This window comes from Scyliorhinus torazame, chromosome 12, assembly GCF_047496885.1.
Source record: "Scyliorhinus torazame isolate Kashiwa2021f chromosome 12, sScyTor2.1, whole genome shotgun sequence".
NCBI lineage: Eukaryota > Metazoa > Chordata > Chondrichthyes > Carcharhiniformes > Scyliorhinidae > Scyliorhinus > Scyliorhinus torazame.
The window spans coordinates 183,572,893-183,597,412 of record NC_092718.1 but is presented as its reverse complement, the minus strand read 5'-3'; the positions used below and the strand labels follow the sequence as shown (position 1 = coordinate 183,597,412).

At 45.0% G+C, this 24,520-nt stretch overlaps 2 protein-coding genes across 3 annotated transcripts in view; one reads left to right on the top strand and one right to left on the bottom strand.

The window, feature by feature from the left end:
• Positions 1–7,552, top strand: part of myo19 (myosin XIX) — a 64,379-nt gene extending 56,827 nt beyond the window's left edge. For both annotated transcript variants that reach the window (XM_072469477.1, XM_072469476.1), the window contains exons 22-24: positions 3,616–3,701; positions 4,622–4,954; positions 5,084–7,552. In XM_072469477.1, the coding sequence (XP_072325578.1) occupies positions 3,616–3,701; positions 4,622–4,954; positions 5,084–5,197 (533 nt within the window). In that variant the 3' untranslated portion in view covers positions 5,198–7,552. The remainder of the gene's footprint in view (positions 1–3,615; positions 3,702–4,621; positions 4,955–5,083) is intronic.
• Positions 7,553–13,242: 5,690 nt separating this feature from the next.
• Positions 13,243–24,520, bottom strand: part of znhit3 (zinc finger, HIT-type containing 3) — a 16,433-nt gene continuing 5,155 nt past the window's right edge. Inside the window, exons 3-6 of the mRNA XM_072470127.1 lie at positions 18,013–18,097; positions 17,338–17,427; positions 16,564–16,656; positions 13,243–13,653 (exon numbers count right to left, since the gene is read on the bottom strand). Coding sequence (XP_072326228.1) covers positions 13,439–13,653; positions 16,564–16,656; positions 17,338–17,427; positions 18,013–18,097 — 483 coding nt within the window. The 3' untranslated portion in view covers positions 13,243–13,438. The remainder of the gene's footprint in view (positions 13,654–16,563; positions 16,657–17,337; positions 17,428–18,012; positions 18,098–24,520) is intronic.

Genomic DNA, 24,520 nt, shown 5'->3' with positions numbered 1-24,520 from the left:
ACTAGTCTGTGAGACCGTTCTCCCAGCTCTGGCAGAAGTCCTCAGATGTTAGTGAGGAGGACTTTGAAGGGTCGACAGCGCTGGGTTTGCCGTTGTTGTTTCCAGTGTCTGGTTCGATGCTGGGTGGTCCGTCGGTTTCATTCCTTTTTTGTGTTTTCGTGGTGGTTGAATACAACTGAGTGTCTTGCTAGGCCATTTCAGAGGTCATTTAAGAGTCAACCACATTGCTTTGGTCTGGAGTCACATATATAGGCCAGACCAGGTAAGGATGGCAGATTTCCTTCCCTAAAGGACATTAGTGAACCAGATGGATTTTTACGACAATCGACAATGGTTTCATAGTCATCATTAGACTTTGAATTCCAGATATTTTATTGAGTTTAAATTCCACCGTGGTGTGATTTGAACCTGGGTCCCCAGATCATTATCCTGGCTCTCTGGATCATTATCCTGGCTCTCTGGATCATTATCCTGGCTCTCTGGATCATTATCCTGGCTCTCTGCATCATTATCCTGGCTCTCTGGATCATTATCCTGGCTCTCTGGATCATTATCCTGGCTCTCTGGATCATTATCCTGGCTCTCAGGATCATTATCCTGGCTCTCAGGATCATTATCCTGGCTCTCTGGATCATTATCCCGGCTCTCTGGATCATTATCCCGGCTCTCTGGATCATTATCCCGGCTCTCTGGATCATTATCCTGGCTCTCTGGATTATTATCCTGGCTCTCTGGATTATTATCCTGGCTCTCTGGATCATTATCCTGGCTCTCTAGATTATTATCCCGGCTCTCTGGATTACCAGTCCAAGGACCATTTTTCTACGCCACCGCCACCCCTATTTACAGTTGTTCAATTCAAAGGCACAATTCTGAACATAGAGCAGTGGTGAGTTCTGATGGGCACAGCTTCAATTTCGTCATCTGTTTCTTTTAACACTGAGGTTTGGAGATTTAACCATTTGAAGTCAGACTAAATGAATTCTATTGCGGTTGCTGTCTCAACAAACAGTGTTAATCCTGCAACAATTACTTCCATGTGATTCTGACTCGGAGTAGTTTCAAAGAACAAGTTGTAACATGTAATACTGCGGTGCTAGTGTGCATCTGTGGAGAGCGAAACCGTTAACGTTGCAGGTTGATTTTGTGTCAGTACCCAACCCCACAGATACTGCAATATCTGCTCAGTATATCCAGCAATTTCTGTTTTTATTTCCGATTTCCAGCATCTGCAGTATTTTGTTTTTGTATAAGTTTCAATATATATTGAATAAAGTGTTGCTGTTATACTTGTGTTAAAAGACAAGCAAGAAAAAGTCATTTAAGGTAGTTCCTAAACTATGAAGTGATCAGTTCAGACCCCATGCACACAGCTGTCCATATTAAATTTTTGATGTGTTTGAATCCTTCAACTCTCTTATTTCGACTTAAAATTAAATTTTTGTCCTCCCCTTGCCCCACCTGCCATTCATGGCTTCCAGTTTCAGCCTCGGCTTCAGCTTTCCCCACCACTAAGCCCAGCACCACCATAACTAACCCAATTCATATTTTTGATCACCAGTTCTGCTCATCATTGACCGAAAGACAAATATCAAGGTACACCACTTCTGGCCAATTTATCAACAAGATACGAAGATTGGTGGAGTTGTGGATAGTAAGGAGGGTTGTTGTAGGCTGCAAAGAGACATAGATAGGATGCAGAGCTGGGCTGAGAAGTGGCAGATGGAGTTTAACCCTGAAAAGTGTGAGGTTGTCCATTTTGGAAGGACAAATATGAATGCGGAATACAGGGTTAACGGTAGAGTTCTTGGCAATGTGGTGGAGCAGAGAGATCTTGGGGTCTATGTTCATACATCTTTGAAAGTTGCCACTCAAGTGGGTAGAGCTGTGAAGAAGGCCTATGGTGTGCTCGCGTTCATTAACAGAGGGATTGAATTTAAGAGCCGTGAGGTGATGATGCAGCTGTACAAAACTTTGGTAAGGCCACATTTGGAGTACTGTGTACAGCCTCATTTTAGGAAGGATGTGGAAGCTTTGGAAAAGGTGTAAAGGACATTTACCAGGATGTTGCCTGGAATGGAGAGTAGGTCTTACGAGGAAAGGTTGAGGGTGCTAGGCCTTTTCTCATTAGAGCGGAGAAGGATGAGGGGCGACTTGATAAGAGGTTTATAAGATGATCAGGGGAATAGATAGAGTAGACAGTCAGAGACTTTTTCCCCGGGTGGAACAAACCATTACAAGGGGACATAAATTTAAGGTGAAAGGTGGAAGATATAGGAGGGATATCAGAGGTAGGTTCTTTACCCAGAGAGTAGTGGGGGCATGGAATGCACTGCCTGTGGAAGTAGTTGAGTCGGAAACATTAGGGATCTTCAAGCAGCTATTGGATAGGTACATGGATTACGGTAGAATGATATAGTGTAGATTTATTTGTTCTTAAGGGCAGCACGGTAGCATTGTGGATAGCACAATTGCTTCACAGCGCCAGGGTCCCAGGTTCGATTCCGGCTTGGATCACTGTGCGGAGTCTGCACGTCCTCCCCGTGTGTGCGTGGGTTTCCTCCGGATGCTCCGTTTCCTCCCACAGTCCAAAGATGTGCAGGTTAGGTGGATTGGCCATGATAAATTGCCCTTAGTGTCCAAAATTGCCCTTGGTGTTGGGCGGAGGTGTTGAGTTTGGGTAGGGTGCTCTTTCCAAGAGCCGGTGCAGACTCAAAGGGCCGAATGGCCTCCTTCTGCACTGTAAATTCAATGATAATCTATGATTAATCTAGGACAAGGGTTCGGCACAACATCGTGGGCCGAAGGGCCTGTTCTGTGCTGTATTTTCTATGTTCTATAAGCTGACTGTCTAAAAATGTCATGCATAAGCTACGCAATCCTGTAACTCATCGGGACTTGATATGCTCCCAAAATAATTTTTCAGTAACTCTTGCCAAATGCAGCACTTAGACACAGACATAGAGTTTACAGTGCAGAAGGAGGCCATTTGGCCAATCGAGTCCGTACCGGAAAGACCAACCCACCTAAGACCACACCTCCACCCTATCCTCCAAACCCAGTAACCCCACCTATCCTTTTTGAACACTATGGGCAATTTAATATGCCAATTAACCTAACCTGCACATCTTTGGACTGTGGGAGGAAACCACAGCTCCCGGAGGAAACCCATGCAGACACTGGGAGAACGTGCATAGATTATCATAGAATTTACAGTGCAGAAGGAGGCCATTCGTGCAGGCGTGACCCAAGCCGGAAATCAAACCTGGGACTCTGGAGCTGTGAAGCAACTGTGCTAACCACTGTGCAACCATTCTCATTTTTAGTTTGTTAGAAAATTGGTCATATCAGCTATTAACCTTTCTGCAAATGTTCCTGGTCCAGCAGAAACAAGTCTGTTGCCTCCCACATACATGCTGACATATGCGCAAATGGGACTCTCAACTTCACTTTCCAACTGAATGCAGGCAAACGATTTTTTGAATATGTTACAAAGCCAAATCCATACAAAAGGCTTAAAGGTTTACATTTGTATTAGTTGTAGCAATTCATTGCCTGTTTTTACAAGCGGTGCATCATTGCAAGTTTTCAGTTAATTTACTTGTTTTTCCGCAGCTATCAAATCGTGGTTGACCAGAAAGTGGATTAAAAAACTCCATTGTGCTGCTGTGGTGCTGCAACGAGCATGGAAAACCTGGAAAGTGAGTTGCAATTTTGAAATTGGAAATGCTACTGTGTCTAGCTTAACTGAATACAATTCAAAATTCATCTCCAAAAGTTGCTGAAACTCCTTTCTGCATAGTTAATTTAAAGCATTTACATGCATTCCATGAATGTCTTGTACCCGAAGTAGCACATTACAGCAGATATTGGACCAGACTTCGGTAAAATGAACAAATCCCATTTTTGGCGTACCAATGTAGACTCCGGTATTTCAGAGTTTTAAAAAGTTTCTTTTCGTAACTAGTTACAAAATAAAAATCCTGGCATTCATTCAGCAGGAGTTGCAACAGGGTAAGTTTCTGAATCCGTATTTTACTATAACGTATACCGAACAATAGAAAGACAGAAAAATAAAATTAACTTACAATTGAAATAACCTTTTATTAATATCTTTAAACTACTTTGTGGATCTTTCACATTTAGTGAGTTATTTTGGAGTGTAATCACTTGTTCAGAGAAGGAAGCATGCGATTTATCCCATACACAGTTAACTTATATTTTGGTTGTGATGGTTCAAGTGTGGAATGTTGGGCCAGGATGCAGCAAGAACTTCCTGTTCCATTTTCCTACATGATAATGAATTTACTACAAAACAAGGCCTTACTTGTAAAGTGTGTTGTGATGTGTTCAGAACATTAATTGTTATATAAATGCAATGTTGTTCTTTCTCTTTCAATGGAGCCATTTCACCTCTTTACCTGCGCTGAAGAGACTTTTTTTAATGTCTCTTTGAAAAGACAGCACCTGAGAGTATTGCACTGTGATGTTAGCTTATTCTATGTCTACTCATCCTGGAATGGGACAAACTCTCAGCCTTGCTGACTCCTGAGTTGAGAATGCAGGTGCATAAACTCAGCTATTCAACTAATCTCTTCTTTTCAATTGCCAAACTCTTTAGATTAAAATGGAAACCTTGGCAGCAGAAGAATTGGATGAAACAGCAGATTTTAAAGAAATGGAATTGATTCCAGGTTCTCCTATTTGCACTCCACTACATGATTCACCAAACAAGCTTTCCCAAGGTGCTCAGTTTCAAGGTCTAAAGTTACTCTGCTGGCCTCTGGGTCTAATCCTGTCATCTTTTTGCATTACTGGAATGACTCCATCCGTATCTGGAACACTTAAGGCCTTTACTCGACTGGCTGCCTTGAAGATAAAATGGAGAAGTAACCATAAGGTGGAACGTAATCAGTCTGATCAGGGTATTACTTCTATTAGAGCTTTACCTGAGGTAAGGAGTATTTTTTTCTGTGTAAATTAAATGGTATTTGTATTTACATTAAGAGATAGTTATGCTATATTTAAAAGTAACTTATATTTTGCATGTAATGTAATTAATTTTGTTTACTTTTTTCCCCAGGTACAAATAAAGTTCCACTGCAGACGATCTCCATTGCTTTTTGCTGATATTTATCCAGAACACCCAAAATGCACCATCATTGGCTTTAACCAGATTTTATTGGAAAATATGTAACTTAACCATGCTCCTTTATATAGAAACATGTTACTACAAGTCTTGCATAAACTTCTCCAGTGCTGGTAGAAGCCATAGGTAGAAATGTCAATTAACCCTTTCACTGATCTACGTTACTGATGGATTGTAATGAGGTTTGGATAAAATCAAGTTGTATTGCAAGAACAATCTCTCACCAAAAAAACCCATCAGTTTTGACTTCACACCTAATTGAGAACAATTCACATTAAGTCTGATTGAACTTTTTAAAAAATAAATTTAGAATATCCAATTATATTTTCTTCCAATTAAGGGACCATCTAGTGTGGCCAATCCATCTACCGTGCACATCTTTTTGTGTTGTGGGGGTGAGACCCACGCAGACATTGGGAGAATGTGCAAACTCCACACGGACAATGACCCGGGGCTGGGATCGAACCCGAGTCCTCAGCGCCGTGAGGCAGCAGTGCTAAGCACTGCGTCACTATGCTGCCCTAAGTCTGATTGAACTTTATTGTTCAACAGAATGACATTTTAAAGAAAACTATTTGAATGGTGCATTACTGCAATTATCTCGAGAATCTCAACATGAGGTGGACGTCTTACCCCAGGTACTGCCTTTTACTGCACACTACACTTTGTTATAAGTCTGAGCTGTACTGCCTTTCTGATGAAAAATTGAATCCAAAATATCATAGTTCATGACTATTCCATTATACATGCCGAAATCCAAGTTACACAAATATGTGCCTTATCCCAGAATTGGAACAAAATGGAGTCATAGTTTTCCAGCACAGAAAAGAGGCCTTTCGTCCCATCGTGTCAATCCTACAATGAATGTGTACTCCTAGGGGCACTACAGTTAAGTTTTTGTCTTTTTTTTAAATTCGGGAATGTCTTGAAATTGGAGAAACTTAAAATATTTTCTTACTTTTCTAATTGTGAGACACATTTAAAATCTGACTCTTATCTCGGGGAAACGTTTGACAGTTTTGCTTAGTTGTTTGGTCTTTTGCAGCCATTTACTAATTGAATTAGATAACACTACTTTGTTTTTGTTCATCTTTACAAACATGATAGCGCTACGACAATCTTTGGAACCAGACCAAGGAAAACAATTTTTCTGACTTTTTAATGTTGAGTACTGACTTAAAAAAAACAAATGACACTGAAACGTTCAAATGACTCTTGCACAGCATTGATACTCTTGGGTATTGTGTAAAGACCTGGCTATCTTGTCTTAATAAATCCCTGGAGATACTGGACACTAACATTGTAACACACTAAATTATTTTTAGATTAGTCTTTCCATGTAGCTATGAGATAAGAATTTTTGGACAAAAATATAGGCTGTATATATACTGTTCTGCAGTCCGTTGCAGGGTAGATGTCTTCCAAATGGAAGTCCAGGTCAACAGAACAAAAAGGGCTCGATTGGAAGCTAATAGTGCTCAATTTATCAAATGGATTGAAGTGGCAAGAAAAGCTTGATTATAAACGTGATGAGGGTTCAGCACTGTGAGGCACCTAGGTTCTCTGCAAAGCAACAATTCTTTTAGAAAAGTGTTTTTTCATCTACTTTCTGCCACTTATTGTCATCTCTGACGGGTCGTGATCAGGCCTGCCACCTTTCACAGTATTTGAACAAGTATTTGGGATCAATCTCCTAGATGTCCAAGTTGAGAGTATTGGATTCCACATCCTCCAATTTGCTGCTAAGCTCTGTATCACTTGAGTTGCTAAGTGTCCAATCCTTTGCTGAAACTACTTCCGAGGGCTAACTGATTTGTCATTTCAATTCATTACAGCATGATATTCAACTGTCATTCATGGAAGTAACAAAATATATGTGTATTATGAACAGTCTCGATAGTATGATGAGGGCTGCAAACGTTTAACTGGACAATAACATTGCACTAAGTATGTTTAGTTTTAAGAATATACTTTGCCAAATTGGTAATTTTCATTAAAAACGAATCCATGTTGTTGAACCATATTACTGATGGAAGGTACCCCTACAGAGTAATGGAAACTACTAGATTCCTGCCTGCTAATAACAATGGGGCTGTAGTGGCATTATGAAAACAAAACAAAGGTACACATTTTTGGGTGTTGGCTTGCACTGGAATGCACTGCACTTTTATTCCCTGTGCAGTGCAACCTCAGGCAGGAATCTCTTCATTTCTCTATTCTGTGGTTACTTCAAATTTAATTATTATTAAACCAAAAACATGGGATTGATGAAATTTGCTTCTTTCAAAAGTACATGATTGATAAATGATTTAAATATTCATCTAGTTATGTATTCCATGAAAGCAAACTATATGTACAAATGAGAAACTGATTTATGTGACATTAAACATGTACCCCTAAGCATTTTGGCATTCACTGTTTTTAAATTCTTTAATGGAAGGCTTTCAAGGTATTATGCTCATCTCTTCAGCTTGCATTTTCTTGTGATGCTAATATAACTTTTTCACAATTGCGGTGTCTAAAGATTTTAATCAACCTTTAAAATTGATTTCTGTCCCTTAAATTCCATACAGCTATAAAGCCAGGAGGTTTGCTGTCTAATCAGCCTGATTGAAAAATGAAGTTAATTTTTCTAAGAAGATTGCTACCTGAGTTCCTCAGGTCAATTTCCTAGACTTGACCATTAGTAACCTTTCCAACTATGTTGTTCAACACACATAACTAAGTAAATGAAATCAAATGAACCGAGGGACAAATTAAAGGGACAGCTCCTGAAAGGGAAACCGCCTTAAACCAAAAACAGTGTCACAAATGAAACTTCACATTTTGGTTTAATGTTTTTAACGGGGTCAATAAGGCAGCTCCTGCAGTGCCCAATGGGCACGGAAGGTCTCGAGGGTGCCTGTGGACATTGCATGTTTCCTTTCCAGGGACACCCAACCACGAATGTAGCCACGGAAGAGGGACATACAGTAGGGTCGGACAACCCCCTTGATCGCCTGCTGCCTCGACCTGTTGATGACAAACTTATCCAGGCGCAGGGTCATGAACAGGTGGTCCTCCCTATCTGACCCTCTCTGTACCGGGTGGGGATGAAGTGCAAACAAAACTACAGGAGATTTTTTTTTTTTTAAACTGAAGAGTGCAGCCTATAACAACCAATATAAATATGGTCCAAAAAGGGCAGGTATCTTGGAAGTCTGTGAGCAGTGTAACTGACGGCTATATGGCGCTGCTGCATGCAAAACACCCCACCCGATGTCCTGTGTTACGAAAAAGGGCTCCTCCGCTGCCGTATGGCAATAAGGCATGTCCGGGTGAGGACAGGGAAGCGAAGGATGTGTAGCAGCAGCCCATACAGGAAACTTTCCCATGTGATATGGAGGGCATTTCTGCGAGGTGGCTCAGGATCGGGGGGGATTGATGGTGGTCAGGCCTTGGGGCCAATGTGAAATTCCATCCAAGCAGGAATCCGCTCCGATGGGACTCCATCACACACCTGTGCCTCAAGATCACGAGTGCCATCGGGTCTGACCACAACAATTTTAAGGTTGTGGATGGCATTGGTTGCAACCTGGACACTCACCATTCTGCGTTGCACCAACATGTGAGGTGTCATCCAGCATGTCCCCGACCCTGGGCAGCCACAGCCCGCCCTTCTGCCGCCACTGGAAGTGGTGTTGGTGGAGGTGCGGATTCCTGAGCAACGGCTCCCTGACATCAGCCGCTCAGTGCAGTGCTGCACTGTGGAGAGCTGCAGTGCAAGATGACCATGTTCCAGACTTTGAGTCGGTCCTGGTAAAAGACTGGCAACGCCAGCTAAGAGTTTCTAAGACATGTCTGGTCTACAAACAGGAGCTGCATGTTATAGTTCAGGTTATGCACCTGGCAGAAGAAATACATCGCCAAGGCACACCATCTAGGAGGAGGCTTGATGTAATAATAATCTTTATTGTCACAAGTATACTTTCATTAACACTGCAATGAAGTTACTGTGAATAGCCCCTAGTTGCCACATTCCGGCACCTGTTCAGGTACACGGGGAGAATTCAGAATGTCCAAATTACCTAACAGCATGCCTTTTGTGACTTGTGGGAGGAAACTGGAGTACCCGGAGGAAACCCACACAGTCAGAGGGAGAACGTGCAGATCCCAGCTGGGAATCGAACCTTGGACCCTGGAGCAACAATGCTACCCACTGTGCCATAAAGGTAGCGCTGCAGGACCTGAAGGTGGAAGCTTGCCACCTGGGTGTCGAGACACCAACACCTGACTGCCTTCCCTAAGCAGGAGATTCAGAACCTCAGCAGCGACCAGTGTAGTCTTTTACCCTGGAAGTACTGTATAAGTATTCTCTGGAGCTTTGTGACAAGGGGGGGGGGGGGGGGGGGGGCAAAGGGACCAGGCGGCCAGTACCACAACATGGAGGTAATCAGCTGGTTTATGAACAGATCTTGGGCCTTGTAAGACAGCACTCGGAGCAGTCCTATCCAGCGTTTCAGGTGAGCAGTGACCTTGGCCTCCAGCTCCCGCCAAAGATGGACTCCCAAATACAGGAGACTGGTCCTGCTCCAGCTGAAAGGCCTGAGCTCCTCTGGGAGGGGGTCCATTTGCCACAGACCGACCAGGATTCTAGAACACAGCCCAGTTGATCCTGGCAGAAGACGCAACATAGTACACAGCCTGGCACTTGCACATCCTCTGCGGGTGAGCAGGGTCCATGAACATAAGGACCACGTCATCAGCGTAGGCCGAAATGTCCACCCTAATGCCCGCCCCGCGGAGAACAAATCCCGACAACTTCTTTCACGAGGCACAGGAAAGGCTCCACGCAAAGGGGCAGCCCTGACACGCACTTCTCCCAAAGCCAAAGGGCGCTATCAAGCACCTGTTATCCTTAACAAGACACTCTGCAGCAAGGTACAAAAGTCAGATCCGGGCAACAAAGTGTGTCCCAAACCCAAATGCCCACAGAGTTCCGAATAGTGTTCGTGATCTATCCTGTCAAACGCCTTCTGCTGATCAAGAGCCAGGAAGATGCTCCACAGGCCAGCCCTCTGGGAGTGATGGATGAGGCCCCGGACCAGATGAATATTATCATGGATGGTAAAGCCCAGTACCATGTGGAATGGTCAGGATGGATCACGTGGTCCAGCACGGAGACATGGGGGGAAGACATTGTCCTGGCAAACATTTTATAGTCCTTGCTGAGGGGGACTGACTGCCATTTTTTAGCAGGCGGAGATCCCCTTCTTGGGCAGCAGGGCAATAATGGTCCTATGCCACGAAAGGGGCATCTCCCCATTTGTGATACTCTTCCCCAGGACCCCCGCATCGTCGTCCCCCAGTGTCATGGGAATGTCACTTTAAGAAATGTTTGTCTTCTCAAGTGGCTGCAGTGATGTCATTGTGTGGGTGGAGCTGGGCTCTGCTCTGCTTTTTACTTTCGCTTTGAGCTGGAAGCTGTTTTTGGCTCGAGTTTTAGTTTTGTTTGTAGTTGGGGAGCTGCATTCAAAGCAAGAAGGTGTATTGATCTCTCAATCTAAAGAATGTCTTCAGCTCACTTGATGATTTCAAAGTAATACCTGTTTCTGTAAGGGATGCAAACCTACTGGGCGCGATTCTCCACTCCCACGCTGGTTAGGAGAATCGCCTGGGCCGCCAAAATTATGGCGCGCGCCTTTACGCGGGCGACAAGGCCTGGCGCGTGTAGATGACGCGGCCCCGATCCTGGCCCATTGTCAGGGCCTGAATCGGTCGGGACCGGGGCCGTTCCGCGCCGTCGTGAACCTCGACGGCGTTCACGACGGCGCGGCCACTTCGGCGTGGGAGTGGAGAATCCCGCCCACTGTCTTGGTTAAAAAGGGTTTTTGGCTAATGGATGTTGTTAGGAAAGTTATTAAGGGTCAGCTATTGAGTATTGTATCTCTGGGGATTATTTATGTTGGTAGTTGATAAACTGTTTACTGTGTGTTTATAAAATGTTAACTGGATTCATAGAATAAACATTGTTTTTGTTTAAAAATACTTTAGATCTCTATTGCATCACACCTGTAAAGTGAGCCCTTGTGCTTCCCATAACCAAAATCTATTAAAGGTTATGGGTCAGGTGAACTTCATGATACACTTTGTTCTCTAAACCCTGGCCCATTGTACCAGAATGCTCCAGAGCACCGTGAAGAACTCCACGGTCAGCCTGTCCAGCCCCAGGGTCTTGCAACGGACTCAAGGTGGAGGTGCCCATTGCTAAAGATTAGGATGGGGAGGGAGGGCTTTCTTCACTGACAACGCTCAGAGCCCCTCAGCGTTCTGAACAGGGATTCCTGCCGGATGCAAAAAGGCTCTGGGCGGGGCGAGGCTTTAGGGGTGCCAATCACATCCAACACAGGGTGCTGTGACAGCACGTTTTGTAATTTAATTCTGATTTGAGACCCCCCCCCCCCCGCCAAGAGTGCAACTTTGGTAGACAGGGACACCATACTCCTTTCATCGGTGTGGGGGGGGGTCAGGGATGTTTTTTGCCCTACGAACTGGAGAGCACCCTCCCTGTCCAGGACCTCCATGTCCAGTTCCCCTCCCCTCAGCATTCTTCCCCCCCCCCCCCCCCCCCCCCAGCATCTGGGTTTCACCACCACTGGCACAGGGTCGCACACCTAACCATCACTGGACTTGGGGATGCGCGCAGGGACGATGCCAGTAACAACGCAGGCATTGATGGGCCCAGGTGCTGATTTATCGTCCAAGTCGGTGTTTTCTAAGTGGGGATGATTGCTGATCACACCATTCAGTTCCACTTTCAACTTGCCAGCAAAATAAGTAGTCTGTACCAGGGTCAGCAAGACCTGAACAACATTGAGACTTGGGGTGGTTAAGTGGCAAGTTACACTCACCTACAAGGGCTACACCACCACCATTCCTCAATCATCAATGGACTACCATTGCTGAATTACCCCACTACCAACACCTTGTAGTTACCATATAAAGAATGTGGTTACAAGGCCAGAGCAGAGGCTGGGAGTTCTCTGATTTCTAACTCACCCGACTTCCCAAAGCTTGTTATGAAGGTGTGATGGAATATTTCCTACTTAGCTGTGTGTGTGTTGTTTCAACAACATCCAGGACAAAGCCCAATTAATAGATATTCCCTCTACCAGGGCACAATGGCCAAAGGGTGTACTATCTACTAGATGCACAGCATCAACTTTCCAAGACTCCTCTGGCAGTACTTCCCAAATTCATGAAGAACAAGGTCAGCACCAGGCAGCGATCAGAAATACATCCTACAAATTCTCCAGTCACCCACCATCCAGAATTTGAAATGTATTGCTGTTCCTTCAGTTACAGCATTAAAATCCTTGAACTCCCCAAGAGCACTATGAGCGCATCTACACAATATAGAAGGCACCTCACCAACGCCAACACCTCCTACAGGGCAGTAAATGCCAATCTTGCTGGGACACACATCCCCTGAATGGAAAAAATTGGAGTTAATCTGTTCTTGGCTTTTGGTACTTATTGAAATTGGCCAAGAGAATAAGGCACCATTTTATTTCTTGAGTAGCGGTTCAGTATCCCATTGGGCTCTATGCTTCAACCTCTTATTGACACTATCCATCAGTGACATTATCCACAGATATGTGACTGGTTCCACGTGTACACTGACAACACCCAGCTCACTAGTGCAACGGACAGAAGCACAAGCTTTTAAAGACTCGTAACTTCGTTTGGACCCAGATTAGGGTAACATGATTTTATTTTTGGGGGACTGGTGACAGATAGATGACATTTCAGAGTACTGCTCCAATTGTATAAATGACTACTGAGCCATGGGAAATGAAGCTCTGGTACCAAATGAGAGAGAAAATTATAAACAGTAGAACACAGAAGATTGGAGCAGGCATTGGTCATTCAAGTGGCCAGCACCTGAAAATATTACAATTATAAAGAAGTTCAAAGGAGACAAAACTAAAGAGTAGCGTAACAGATCTTTAGGGGTAGAAAAGATTAAGAAATTGGATTGTCTCTTACTTGGTCATGGTACATAAAAACAAGACAGTGAACTTGTTTCAAGCCATGGGTTAGGTTCAGCGGAGTTATTGTAAAAAATATATTTTATTGCAACAGTTTATATAAGTCAAACTTTGGAAAATAATCTTTCAAAGTCTTTGGCATCACAGCACATCAGTAGGTTGCCAAGTACCCACACTGTTTATTTTTTAATCAAGTAGAAAAACTTAATTAAAATCAAGATAGCGATCCATTTTACAAAGTAATTACAAAAATATTTGCTCATGGATTAAACAGTTTATACTCGGAGGCAAAAATTTCATTTTCTTTCTCTGGGGGTTCAACTATTTGTAAACACTGATCTGCAAATTCCACAAAAATTGGTTCCTGCATGGCTGTCTTCATGATGCTTTCCTTATCCTCTGCCTTGTCTACTGTTAATAGCAACTGTTTAAGGTGAGGGTTGCAAAGTAAGCTCTTCAACTCCTTGGATTCTGCTGTTGGAATGACAGAAGTTAAATGAACAGAAATGTAATGACACGTCAAATTTAAAACAGAAGCTTTAAGGCCAGAAACCCGCTCATAGAATTTACAGTGCAGGAGGAGGCCATTCGGCCCATCGAGTCTGCACCAGCCCTTGGAAAGTGCATCCTTCTTCAACCCACGCAGACACAGGGAGAAGATGCAGGCTTCGCACAGGCAGTGACCCCAAGCCGGGAATCGAACCTGGGACCCTGGAGCTGTGAAGCAACAATGCTAACTACTGTGCTACCACGCCACCCATAAACACACACTGCTGGCCTCACTCTGCGTCAATGACCAGCTGTCTAACCAACTGAGCTAAACTGGCCCCACCTTCCACCCACCGTGGGCCTACTCCCAAATTCTTGGGAATGTGATCAGCAGTCAGCATCTGTAAGGGTATTTTAGAGACACTTGCCCTAGTTCCACGGGGAGGAATACTAAGAGAACCATAAATGGTCATCTCTGGATGATTACCTGAGCCATGAGCAAATTTGTGAATCAAATATTGGTAGGGAGAAATTGGGTTTTATTCACAGGCACTGGTACCAGTACTGAGAACAGGGTGAGTTGTACCAGTGGGATAGTCTTCACCTGAAGCATGCTGAATCTGATGTATTGGCAAGTGATATAACTAGAGCAGTAGAGAAGGCTTTAAAGCAACTGGGAGGGGTGGGGGAAGAGAAAAAGAGGAAATCAAGAGTGTAGGCATGTGGTATATCAGGACACTGGCAATAGTACAAGGTTGCAACATGGGTAATGATAATCAGTGTGGCAGGAAGACAAAGAGTACAAGCTTAAAATAATGCCAGTGTTTGCAAAGATAGTAAATTTAAAAAAGAGCTAAAAGGCTCTGCATCCGAATGCGCCTAGCATTCATAACAAAACTTGAAATAAGTACGTATAACCCAATAATCATTTCAGACATGGCTGCAAGGTGACCAAGGTTGGGACCCAAATATTCAAGCGTACTTGACATTTCAGAAGGACAGGAAGCTTGGAAAAGGTGGTGGGATAGCTGTTACGGGTGGCATCAGACCAATAATGAGAGATAACAGTTTTAAAGATCAAGATGTAGAATCAGTTTTGGTAGAGGCAAGAAATAACAACAGTAAGAAAAGAAGTAGCAACAGTAAGAAATCACTAGTGGGAGTAGTCTCCCTGATTGTAAGCACACTGTAGAATGGAGTATACAAGAAGAAATATTAGGGGCTTGTAAGAAAGGTATTGCAATAATCATGGATGATTTTAGTCTGCATATAAATTGAACAAATCAGGTGGGAAAAGGTAGACTGGATGATGAGTTCAGGGAGTGTTTTCAGGACAATTTCTTCAGGCAGCACATTCTAGAGCGAACCAGAGAACAGTCTATATTCTAGACCTCAACTGCGGTCTAGTGGCTGCGTTACCCATGGCCGCAAATCCCGTAATGACAATCTCGTGAGCGGCCAAAAAACAGGATTTACACCGGCGAGATCATTCCCACTCATTCAAAGAACATTTAGAAAATCCAAATGCAATCAGGCAGAGTCAATATGGTTTTATGAAAGGGAAATAGTGTTTAACTAATTTATTAGCATCTCTGAGGAAGTAACAAGCAAGATGAATAAAGGGGAACACGTAGATGTGCACTTGGAATTCCAAAGACATTTGATGGAGGCGTCACATCAAAGGTTACTATGCAAAAGAAGAGCTCATGGTGCACAGAGTAACATATTAGCATGGATAGAGGATTGGTTAGCTGACAGGCAGCAGAGACTAGGGATAAATGGGTGTTTTTGGGTTGTCAAGTTGTAACCAGAGGCGTGCCGCAGGGATCAGAGCTGGGACCTCAGCAATTTACAATCCACATCAATGACTTGAATGAAGGGACCAAATATTTAGTTGCTAAATTTGCTGATGACACAAAGATGGGAGAGTAAATTATGAAGAGGACAGAAGGTGTCTGCAAGGGGATATAGATGTTTAAAAACTACCAAATATAACGAGAATATATGAGAAAGTGTGAACTTGTCCACTTCGGCAGGAATAGAAAATCAGTATATTATTTAAATAGAGATAGGTTGCTGAACTCTACCAAACAGACGGATGTGTGTGTCCTGGTACATGCACAATATGTTAATATGCAGGTACAGTGAGTGATTCAGACAGCAAATTGAATGTTGTTGTTTATTAAATGAAATATGAAAGTGGGAATTTCTGCTACAGCCGTAAAGGGCTTTGGTGGGGACACAACTGGAGCACTGTGTACAGTTTTGATCTCCTTACTTGGGGGCTGGTTTAACACAGTGGGCTAAACAGCTGGCTTGTAATGCAGAACAATGCCAGCAGCGTGGGTTCAATTCCCGTACTGGCCTCCCCGAGGAATGTGGCGACAAGGGGCTTGTCACAGTAACATCATTGAAGCCTACTTGTGAGAATAAGCGATTATATTATAAAGGAGGATCTAATTGCATTAGGAGCAGTTCTCCTGCTCCTAGTTTCTACCTATGTTCGTATGATATTCGAAGGCGGATCCCAGAGATCCAGCAAGGACTGAAATGGTAAAAGTTACAACGTTGCCCCAAGCAGACAGTAGTTAAGAAAAGGTCATCTACTCCCTCTGCATCTTGGGCACAGGTGTGGGTTTGGGTCCTCAGTGACCACTACAAATATTAATCACACAAGGAGCCAGAAGAAGTGTAAATTAATGTTTGTTATGAGCAAGGACGTCACCATCATGCAGCTTTACAGCTGAAACCTATTTCAAGTGACTAATGTCCAAAAACTAGATCATCAATGTGGAAATCATGTGCTTCAACACCAGCTACTAAATCAACTTGTTCAAATTGCTTATTCCCAATAACAAGTACTAGAGAGCCAATTTTTGTTTTTGTTCTGCATACCCAACAATCTCAGTTTCTCCAGTGGCACCCGGTCAGATTCTTCTTCCTCATCATCATCTTCTTCACCATCAAAGATATCTGGGAAATGGTGTCCTGTTAACATTTAAAAAAAAGTTTTCAACACAACTTGTTGGAGGCTAGTTCCTGCATAATAAAATAACCCACAGTAAAACATATTATTGATCTTTTACAAGGACCCAACTAGTGATAGTGTCTCTATAGAAATATATTTTTAAACTCCAGATGCTCAAAATTAAACTAAAAATCTAGGAAATACTGCAAAGCATTGCACAATCAGCATTTTAAAATGAGAACTGGACGTGTACACAGAGTAGACAAGTTGAAACTTAATCCATTCCTTCTCCTTCAAATGTTTCCCATGTTAATTCTTATCCCTCCCTCCCCCGACCACCACCAGTGGTGCTCCCATGTGTTTGCATTTCCACCCAACCCGGTTCTCGATTAGGAACATAGCATAGAGCATTGCACAGTCTCGAGCAAAAGAGTGCAACTCAAATATCATCAGAATAATGCAAGTTGGGGTTATATTTACACTAGCTAACAATAAAAGTAATGTCTTGTACTGATTGTATTTTGTAAGTGCCATATATTTACATTAGCTTGATGCAACTATGGGAAAACTCATTCATCAAAATGGTTTTAAAATTGGGATCCAAAAAGGTTTGCAAGCTAGTTGCAGCACCTGAGCTCAAAAACAATTATAGCCTTGCAGACATTTCTCTTTTAGCTACCATGATAAGAATTATACCTTACCATTGCCATCTTGCTGTATTACTTCCTTCAAAGCTGGATAAAGTTCTGAAACGTTTGAAACGGAACCAGACTCCTGTGGTTTACAACCATCTAATAAAACAAAGCAATGGTTTTAGTTATTTTACAGAAGGTTCACACAAAGAAAGGTTGACAAAATAGTCAGTTAATTTAGACAGCAGAATCTTTTCAAAACACCAGGCCTGAATTCAGAATTGTGCAGGTGGGAGACAGTGGTATATCCAAAGGCAGATTTTAACTTGGCCTTGCAATTCACTGCTCCAGTAAATCACTGCCTTATCTCTCAAATAAAGGAGATACGATACCCCTCTTTAAGACTAGAACAAAGCAAGACAAAGATTGAAAGGTGAAAGCTTTCCATTCATCACATTCTTTTAACAATGCAAACCGCAGATAACAGATATCCTGGCATCTGCATTTCTGAAATTCCAAGCTCGACCTGGAGCCCTCCAATCCAATAGTTATTGCAGATTATTCTTTCATCAGGAAAAAAGTAATTTAGAGCATTACAAACTACTCTTCAAACGCAACATGGGTTTAAAGTTTCCTTTGGAAAGTTGGCTATTTCACCACAACCAATCAACAAATTTCAGCCAGAGTACAACATCCAAAATTGTTATTCAACTACTTTAATATGGCATGAAGAACAATCCATACCTTTGTGTATCTTGTAACATCCTACAGAGCAACTGAAAATAAATACAAAACCAGAAATATAGTTAATTTGGCAAATAACTGGTTGCTCATAATATTACTGACACTCACTTTAAACATTCAGTTGCTGGGTGCATTTCTAGTGTACAGTTCCTTTTTTAAAATATAAATGAAACAAGTCCTGCATGGTTACCTTTTGACTACGCAGCCATGCCAACTTAGCGGGAACATTGGATACAAAATACAATTTCATGGGATTAAAGCTTTTAAAAACTGGCCGAGGGACAGAAAGCTTGACTGTAGTGGTGACTGGTTGTTTCTCAGACCAGAGAGAAGTGACCAGTGGTGTCCCACCCTCCCCCCAGGGGCTAGTCGTGGGAATCTTATTGATTACAGTTGGGTACACAGGGTATGAGCGGTACAGGGCGCATCGGTCATTCCGACCAAAGCCTAAACCGAATGATCCACCAAGGGCAGTCATAGTCTGATACCACAGTTACCACGTGAAGGAGGTTGTGCGCTGGGCAAAGCAGAAGCGGGACGTGAAGCAGGAAGGCGTTGGTATATGTTTATATCAAGATCTGATGGTGGAATTGGCAAGAAGGCAGGTGGCCTTTGGACGGGTGAAGGCAAAACTCAAATGTAGTCAATAGTGAGGATAGGGTGGCAGCGTGGCGCAGTAGTTAGCACTGCTGCCTCATGGCGCCACAAACCCGGGTCCGATCCTGGCCCCGGGTCACTTTCCGTGTGGAGTTTGCACACACTCTTTTTTAAAATAAATTTAGAGTACCCAATTTTTTTTTTCCAATTAAGGGGCAATTTAGCATAGTCAATCCACCTAACCAGCACATCTTTGGGTTGTGGGGGTGAAACCCACGCAGACACGGGGAGAATGTGCAAACTCCACACGGACAGTGACCCAGGGTCGGGATTCAAACCCGGGTCCTCAGCGCCGTAGTCCCAGTGCTAACCACTGCGCCACCGTGCTGTCCTCGAGTTTGCACATTCTCCCCATGTCTGCGTGGGTCCCACCCCCACAACCCAAAAAGATGTGAAGGGTAGGTGAATTGGCCACACTACATTGCCCCTTAATTGGAAAAAAAAATTGGATACTTAAAATTTATTTTTAAAGTAGTGAGAAGGATAGTAACAGACCTTTACAGGTCATAAACAGCCAAGTGAGTAAATTAGGACAAACTGTAAATGTTGAAGAATCAGTTAACCATAGACATCACAGAGGCAGAGGTGTCAAGGTTTATTTTCCAAAGAGGATATAATGATCCAGGGGTTCCGGTGGTGACGTGTAGGTGGAGGTCCCCGGTTAGGTGGAGGTCCCCGGTTAGGTGGAGGTCCCCGGTTAGGTGGAGGTCCCCGGTTAGGTGGAGGTCCCCGGTTAGGTGGCTCCTGCTAGATTCTTTGCTTTTGAGTCTTTATGCTCGGTCTCAGGGATACCTTTTGCATGAGCTAGTGTGGGAAGTCACAGTTCCAGCAGAAAGGGCATGGAAAGAAGGGGGTGAGCGAAAGTTGGCTGGCGGGTGTTGCTGTAAGTTCAACAGGAGGAAAGATTGGGAGGGCTGGTTCGTCAGGTGGGGCTGCTTTCATCACGGTTGAGACTCTGACCGAGGTAGTATCTGGGGAGTTTGAAAGGCTGTTCGCCAAACATTTAGGAGGTGCTTTGGAGGGAGATGACAGCTTCCCTAAAAGAATGGGTGGAGGAGGCACTTGCCCCGAAAAAGGTTGCAATAACGAAGATGTTGGTCAAGGTACTAGAGCAAGGAGAGATGAAAGGGAGTGGAGGAGGCATTGTCGCGACCTACCGACCAGTTCACCTCGATGGGTGAGGTGCTGCGGAGGGTGGCAGAGGTCAATAAAGGGCTAAGAGCCTAGGTGGAGGACCTAGAGAACGGGACGAGGAGACAAAATCTGAGGATCGTGGGTCTGCCCGAGGGGTGGAGGGCCCGAGGCCCACCGAGTATTTTGGAACATGTTCACCACGTTGATGGGGGAGGGGGAAGAGCCCCCACTTTATGAGCTATGCAGGGCATATCAGTCAATCCGACCGAAACCTAAAATGAATGAGCTACCAAGGAAGGCCATTGTCTGCTACCCCAGTTACCACGTGAAGGAGGTTTTGAGCTTGACGAAGAAGAAGTGGGAAGGTGTTGATATACGTATATGCCAAAATCTGACGGCGGAGTTGGTGAGAAGGTGGGTAGCCTTTGGACAGGTGAAGGCGGTATTGTTCAGCAAGGGAGTGAGGTTCGGAGTAGTCTACCCAGCGAAGCTGAGTGTGACTCACAATTCAAAGGACTTTTATTTTGAGACGGCGGAGGTGTTCGTTAAGGCTGAAGGTCTGGGACTGAGATGAGAGTTGGGGTCTGGACTTTGATGGTGTGGACTGGGAATGTTTTGTCTTTGAGCTTTTTTCCTGGATTGTTTCTTTTTCAATGTTTTTTTTATACACGCGTTCTTGTTTCTTCTTATGGACGTGTTTTTGCTTTGTTTAGGGAATGGCGGTATGGCTGAGGGGTGGGGGGGGGGGGGGGGAGGTTGGAGGGTTTTTGGGCATGAGGGACCGGCTTGCTGAGGGTGTGGTGGGGAGGGGGGCTGTGGCAGGGGTTACCATGCTAGCAAACAAAGGTTGGCCAGTGAACAAGAGTGTGGTGGAGGGGGAGGGGCCACAGTCATTGGAGCCTATTCGAGCACGTATCGATGGACCTGGGAGGTGGAAATGGTGGGGGGAGGGGATCGATACTGAACAAAGTGTTTTCAAGAGGAAGTGGATGGGGGGATTGGTGGGCAAGAGGGCAAGGATACAGATGGAGAAGGTGGTGGCAGATCAGGGGGCAGGTATGTGATTGTAACGGGTGCATTAGTAAGCATATATGCCGACAATTGGGATGATGCGGGGTTTGTGAACAGAACGCCGAATGCAATCCCGGATTTGGATACCGAGGGGGCGGGGAGATTGTAAAACAAGTGCCGGAGCAGAGGGTGGACAGGTCCCGGCTGCGTTCGCTGACCTTGTTGGGGGGGGGGGGGGGGGGGGGGGGGGGGGGGGGGGCTAAGGCGTTAGCCAGGCTTATGAGTGAGCAGGGGGGTTTGACCCGTGGAGATTTTAAAACCCAAGGGACCAGGAGTATTCATTTTTTTCTCTGGTGCACAAGGATTGACCTTTCCGTGGTGGGGAAGGCACTCTTGGCTGGAGTTAAGAGGGCAGAGTATTTGGCAATTGTGGTACCGGATCATGCTCCACACTGGATGGACATGGTATTGAAGAAGGGGATGGCCCAGAAGCCAAGGTGGAGGATAGATTGGGGCTGTTGGCGGACCGGAGTTTCTGTGATAAGATAGGGAAGGTGATTGAGGAGTATGTGGGGGTTCAATTGTACAGAGGAGATCGCGCATCGGTGGTTTGTGAGGCCCATAAGGCACTTGTGAGAGGTGAAAGGGGAAGTGATCTTGTTTAAGGGAGGTTGAAAAAGGGAGCCGAGGAAGAGATTTTGGAGGTGGATTGAGGTTTCGCAGGGACCTTGATGCAGGGCTCCTGGCAAAGAGGAAGAAGTTGCAGGCGAGGTTCGACCTGCTGTCCACGGTGCATCAGCTGAGAAGGGCGAGGGGGGCTGTCTATGAGTACTGGGAGATAAGGCAGGTCATATGTTGGCAGGTCAGCTTTGTAGGTAGGCCATGCGAGGGAGATAATTCGGGATAGGACAGGAGAGTTGCTGGTGGCTCCGGAACAGATTAACAAGTGTTTGAGCAGTTTTATAGGGACTTGTACAAGTCGGAGCCACCAGAGGACGAGCGAGTTTTTGCGATGAGGGGGATGGGGGTTTAGAGTGCCGGGGTTGGGTTAAGTAGAGAAGGCGAGGCTGGAGGAGCCAGTGGGGGCAGATGAAGGTGGCAAAGTGAAGGCAGGTAGGGAAGTCAACGGGGCTAGATGGTTCCTAGTTGAGTTTTACAAGAAATCCAAGGACAAGCTGGCGCCATTGTTGGTCAAAATGCTCGAGGACGCAATGGTCAGGGAGGTCTTGCCGAAAACGATGGGACAGGCCTCCATTTCATTGCTGCTTAAGGATAACGATTCAGTGGAGCATGGGTCATACAGTCCCATATCCCTGCTGAATGTGGACGCCAGGATACTGGCGGTATTGGCGTTAACATTGAGGTGTCTTCCGAGGGTGATTGGGGAGGATCAGACGGGGTTCATTAAGGGCAGACAGTTGTCATTAAATTCAAGGCGGCTGCTGAATGTGATTCTTTCTCCGCCAGAGGAATGGAGTTGGAGGTGTCATTAGATGCGGAGAAGGTGATCGGGTGGAGTGGAGTTTTCGGATTGCGGTGTTGGAGAGGTTTGGGGTTTTGCCGAAGTTTGTGGCATGGGTGCAGTTGCTATACAAGGAGCCGATAGCGCGCATACACACAAATAGGATGAATTTGGGATATGTTTCATTGCATCAGGGAATGAGACATGGGTACCCATGACCCCCCTTCTGTTTGCATTGGCTATAGAGCTCTTGGCCATTGCGCTGAGGAGCTCGGAGTTGTGGAAGGGGATTGTGATGGAGGGGGGGATGGAACATAGTGTGCCCTTTGTACACGGGTGGCTTGTTGTTATACATTTTGGAACCGGCCTTCTCGGTGGGGGACATAATGGGTTTGCTTCAAAGATTTGGGACATTCTCAGGGTAGAAGCTGTATTTGGGGGGAATTTTGTGAGTATGTTGGATTTCTTCTCCAGGGGCGAGGGTTGCCATTTCACCTGGCAGCCTCGCACTTAGGTTTATGTGGGTGCAAGTGGCCTGGGACTGGGCAGGTCTTCGGAAGTTACATTTCTCTAGCTTGGTGGGGAGGGTGAAGGTGGATTTGTCGAGGTAGGATAATCTTCCTCTGTCGCTGACAGCCGGGTACAGGCAGTGAGGATGAACATTTTACCACAATTTTTGTTTCTGTTTCAGTGCCGGTCTGTCTTTTTGCCGAAGACATTTGTTTAAGGGGGTGGTTAGGCTGATCTCTTTATTTGTATGGGCGGGAAAGGTGGTGAGGATAAGGTAGGTGCTGCTGCAGAGGGGATGGCAGTCGGTGGGGGGGTGAATCTGATGTACTATTATTGGGTGGTGAATGCAGAGAAGGTTCAGGGAGGTGGGGCCTTTGTGGTAAGGACTGAGGCGAGTTCACATAGAGGGGTCAGGGCTGCAGGCAGGCGACGACACCTCTCCCAATGGCCCCAGGGAAGAATTTGGCGAGTCCAGTGGTGGTGGCCATGCTGAATATTTGGAGGCAGTTTCGGCAGCATTTTAAGTTGGGAGTGGGTTGCCGTTCAGGGAAAATCACAGATTTGAGCTGGGGAGGATGGATGAGAGGTTCCGGGGATGAGAGGAGAAGTGGATTAGTGAGATGAAGGATTTGTTTGCTGGGAGCTTGGGTGAGCTGAATGAGAAGTTTGGGTTGGCGCGGGGAATTTTCTGGTACATACAGGTGTGGCAGTTTGCAAGATAGGTCTTTCTGACCTTCCCGATAGCACCCATCTCCTCATTGTTGGAGGCAGTGCTGTCAGCAGTGGTGTTGGAGGGAGGGTCTTCTCTGTGATCTACAGGAGGATTTTGGAAGAGGATAAGGAGTCCATGGAGGGGGTTACTGCTAAGTGGCAGGAAGAGCTGAGGGCGGTGCTGGAGGAGGGATTATGGTGTGAGGTGCTGCATAGGGTGAATGCCTCAAATCCATGTGCAAGGCTAGAAATTGATAAAGCTGAAGGTGGTGTACAGAGCCCACCTGACAAAGTCAAGGAAGAGCCAGCTGTTCTAGAAGGTGGAGGATGTTTGTGAGCGATGTAGATGGGGCCCTGCAAATCATGTGCATATGTTCTGGTCCTGAAAAGGTTTTTGAGGGTGGTTTTCAGCACCATTTCAGGGGTTTTGCATGTTGATGTGCAGCACAGTCCCCTGGAAGCCATATTCAGGACGTCAGACTGGACAGAGTTGCAGATATTTTTAGCCTTGGCTGATTACTCACAGGCAGGTCGTGTTGGGATGCAGGTCAGCTTCTCCACCCCGTGTCTCGGTGGCAGCAGCAGGAGAAACACCTGCTGGAGTTCTTATCCAGGGAAAAGGTGAAATTTGTTTGGTGGGGGGTTGTGATGGATTCTACAAAAGTTGTGGTTTGTTCATTCTGCATTTTGGAGAGTTGGTTGTTGTTGACTGATGAGGGAGGGAAGGAGGGGGCGGTATGGGTTAGTGGGGGGGGGGGGGGGGTTTATGTGGGTGGGTTTGTTCTAGTTGTAAAATGTAAAAATGTTGAAAATGTGGATTAATGCACTCCTGGGAATAGTAATTGAAAGGGGCAATGATAAATCCTTAAAGGGGAAAATGCTGCAAGGCTATGGGGAAAGAGAAGGGAAGTGGCACTGAAGACATGGTCTCCTCCTAGGCCCCCTCTCCTCCTTGCCCAGCTCCTGTATACAACATTATTTGGAGTTTCACGATTACTTAAATAGTAGCGTTTGCGGCATTTA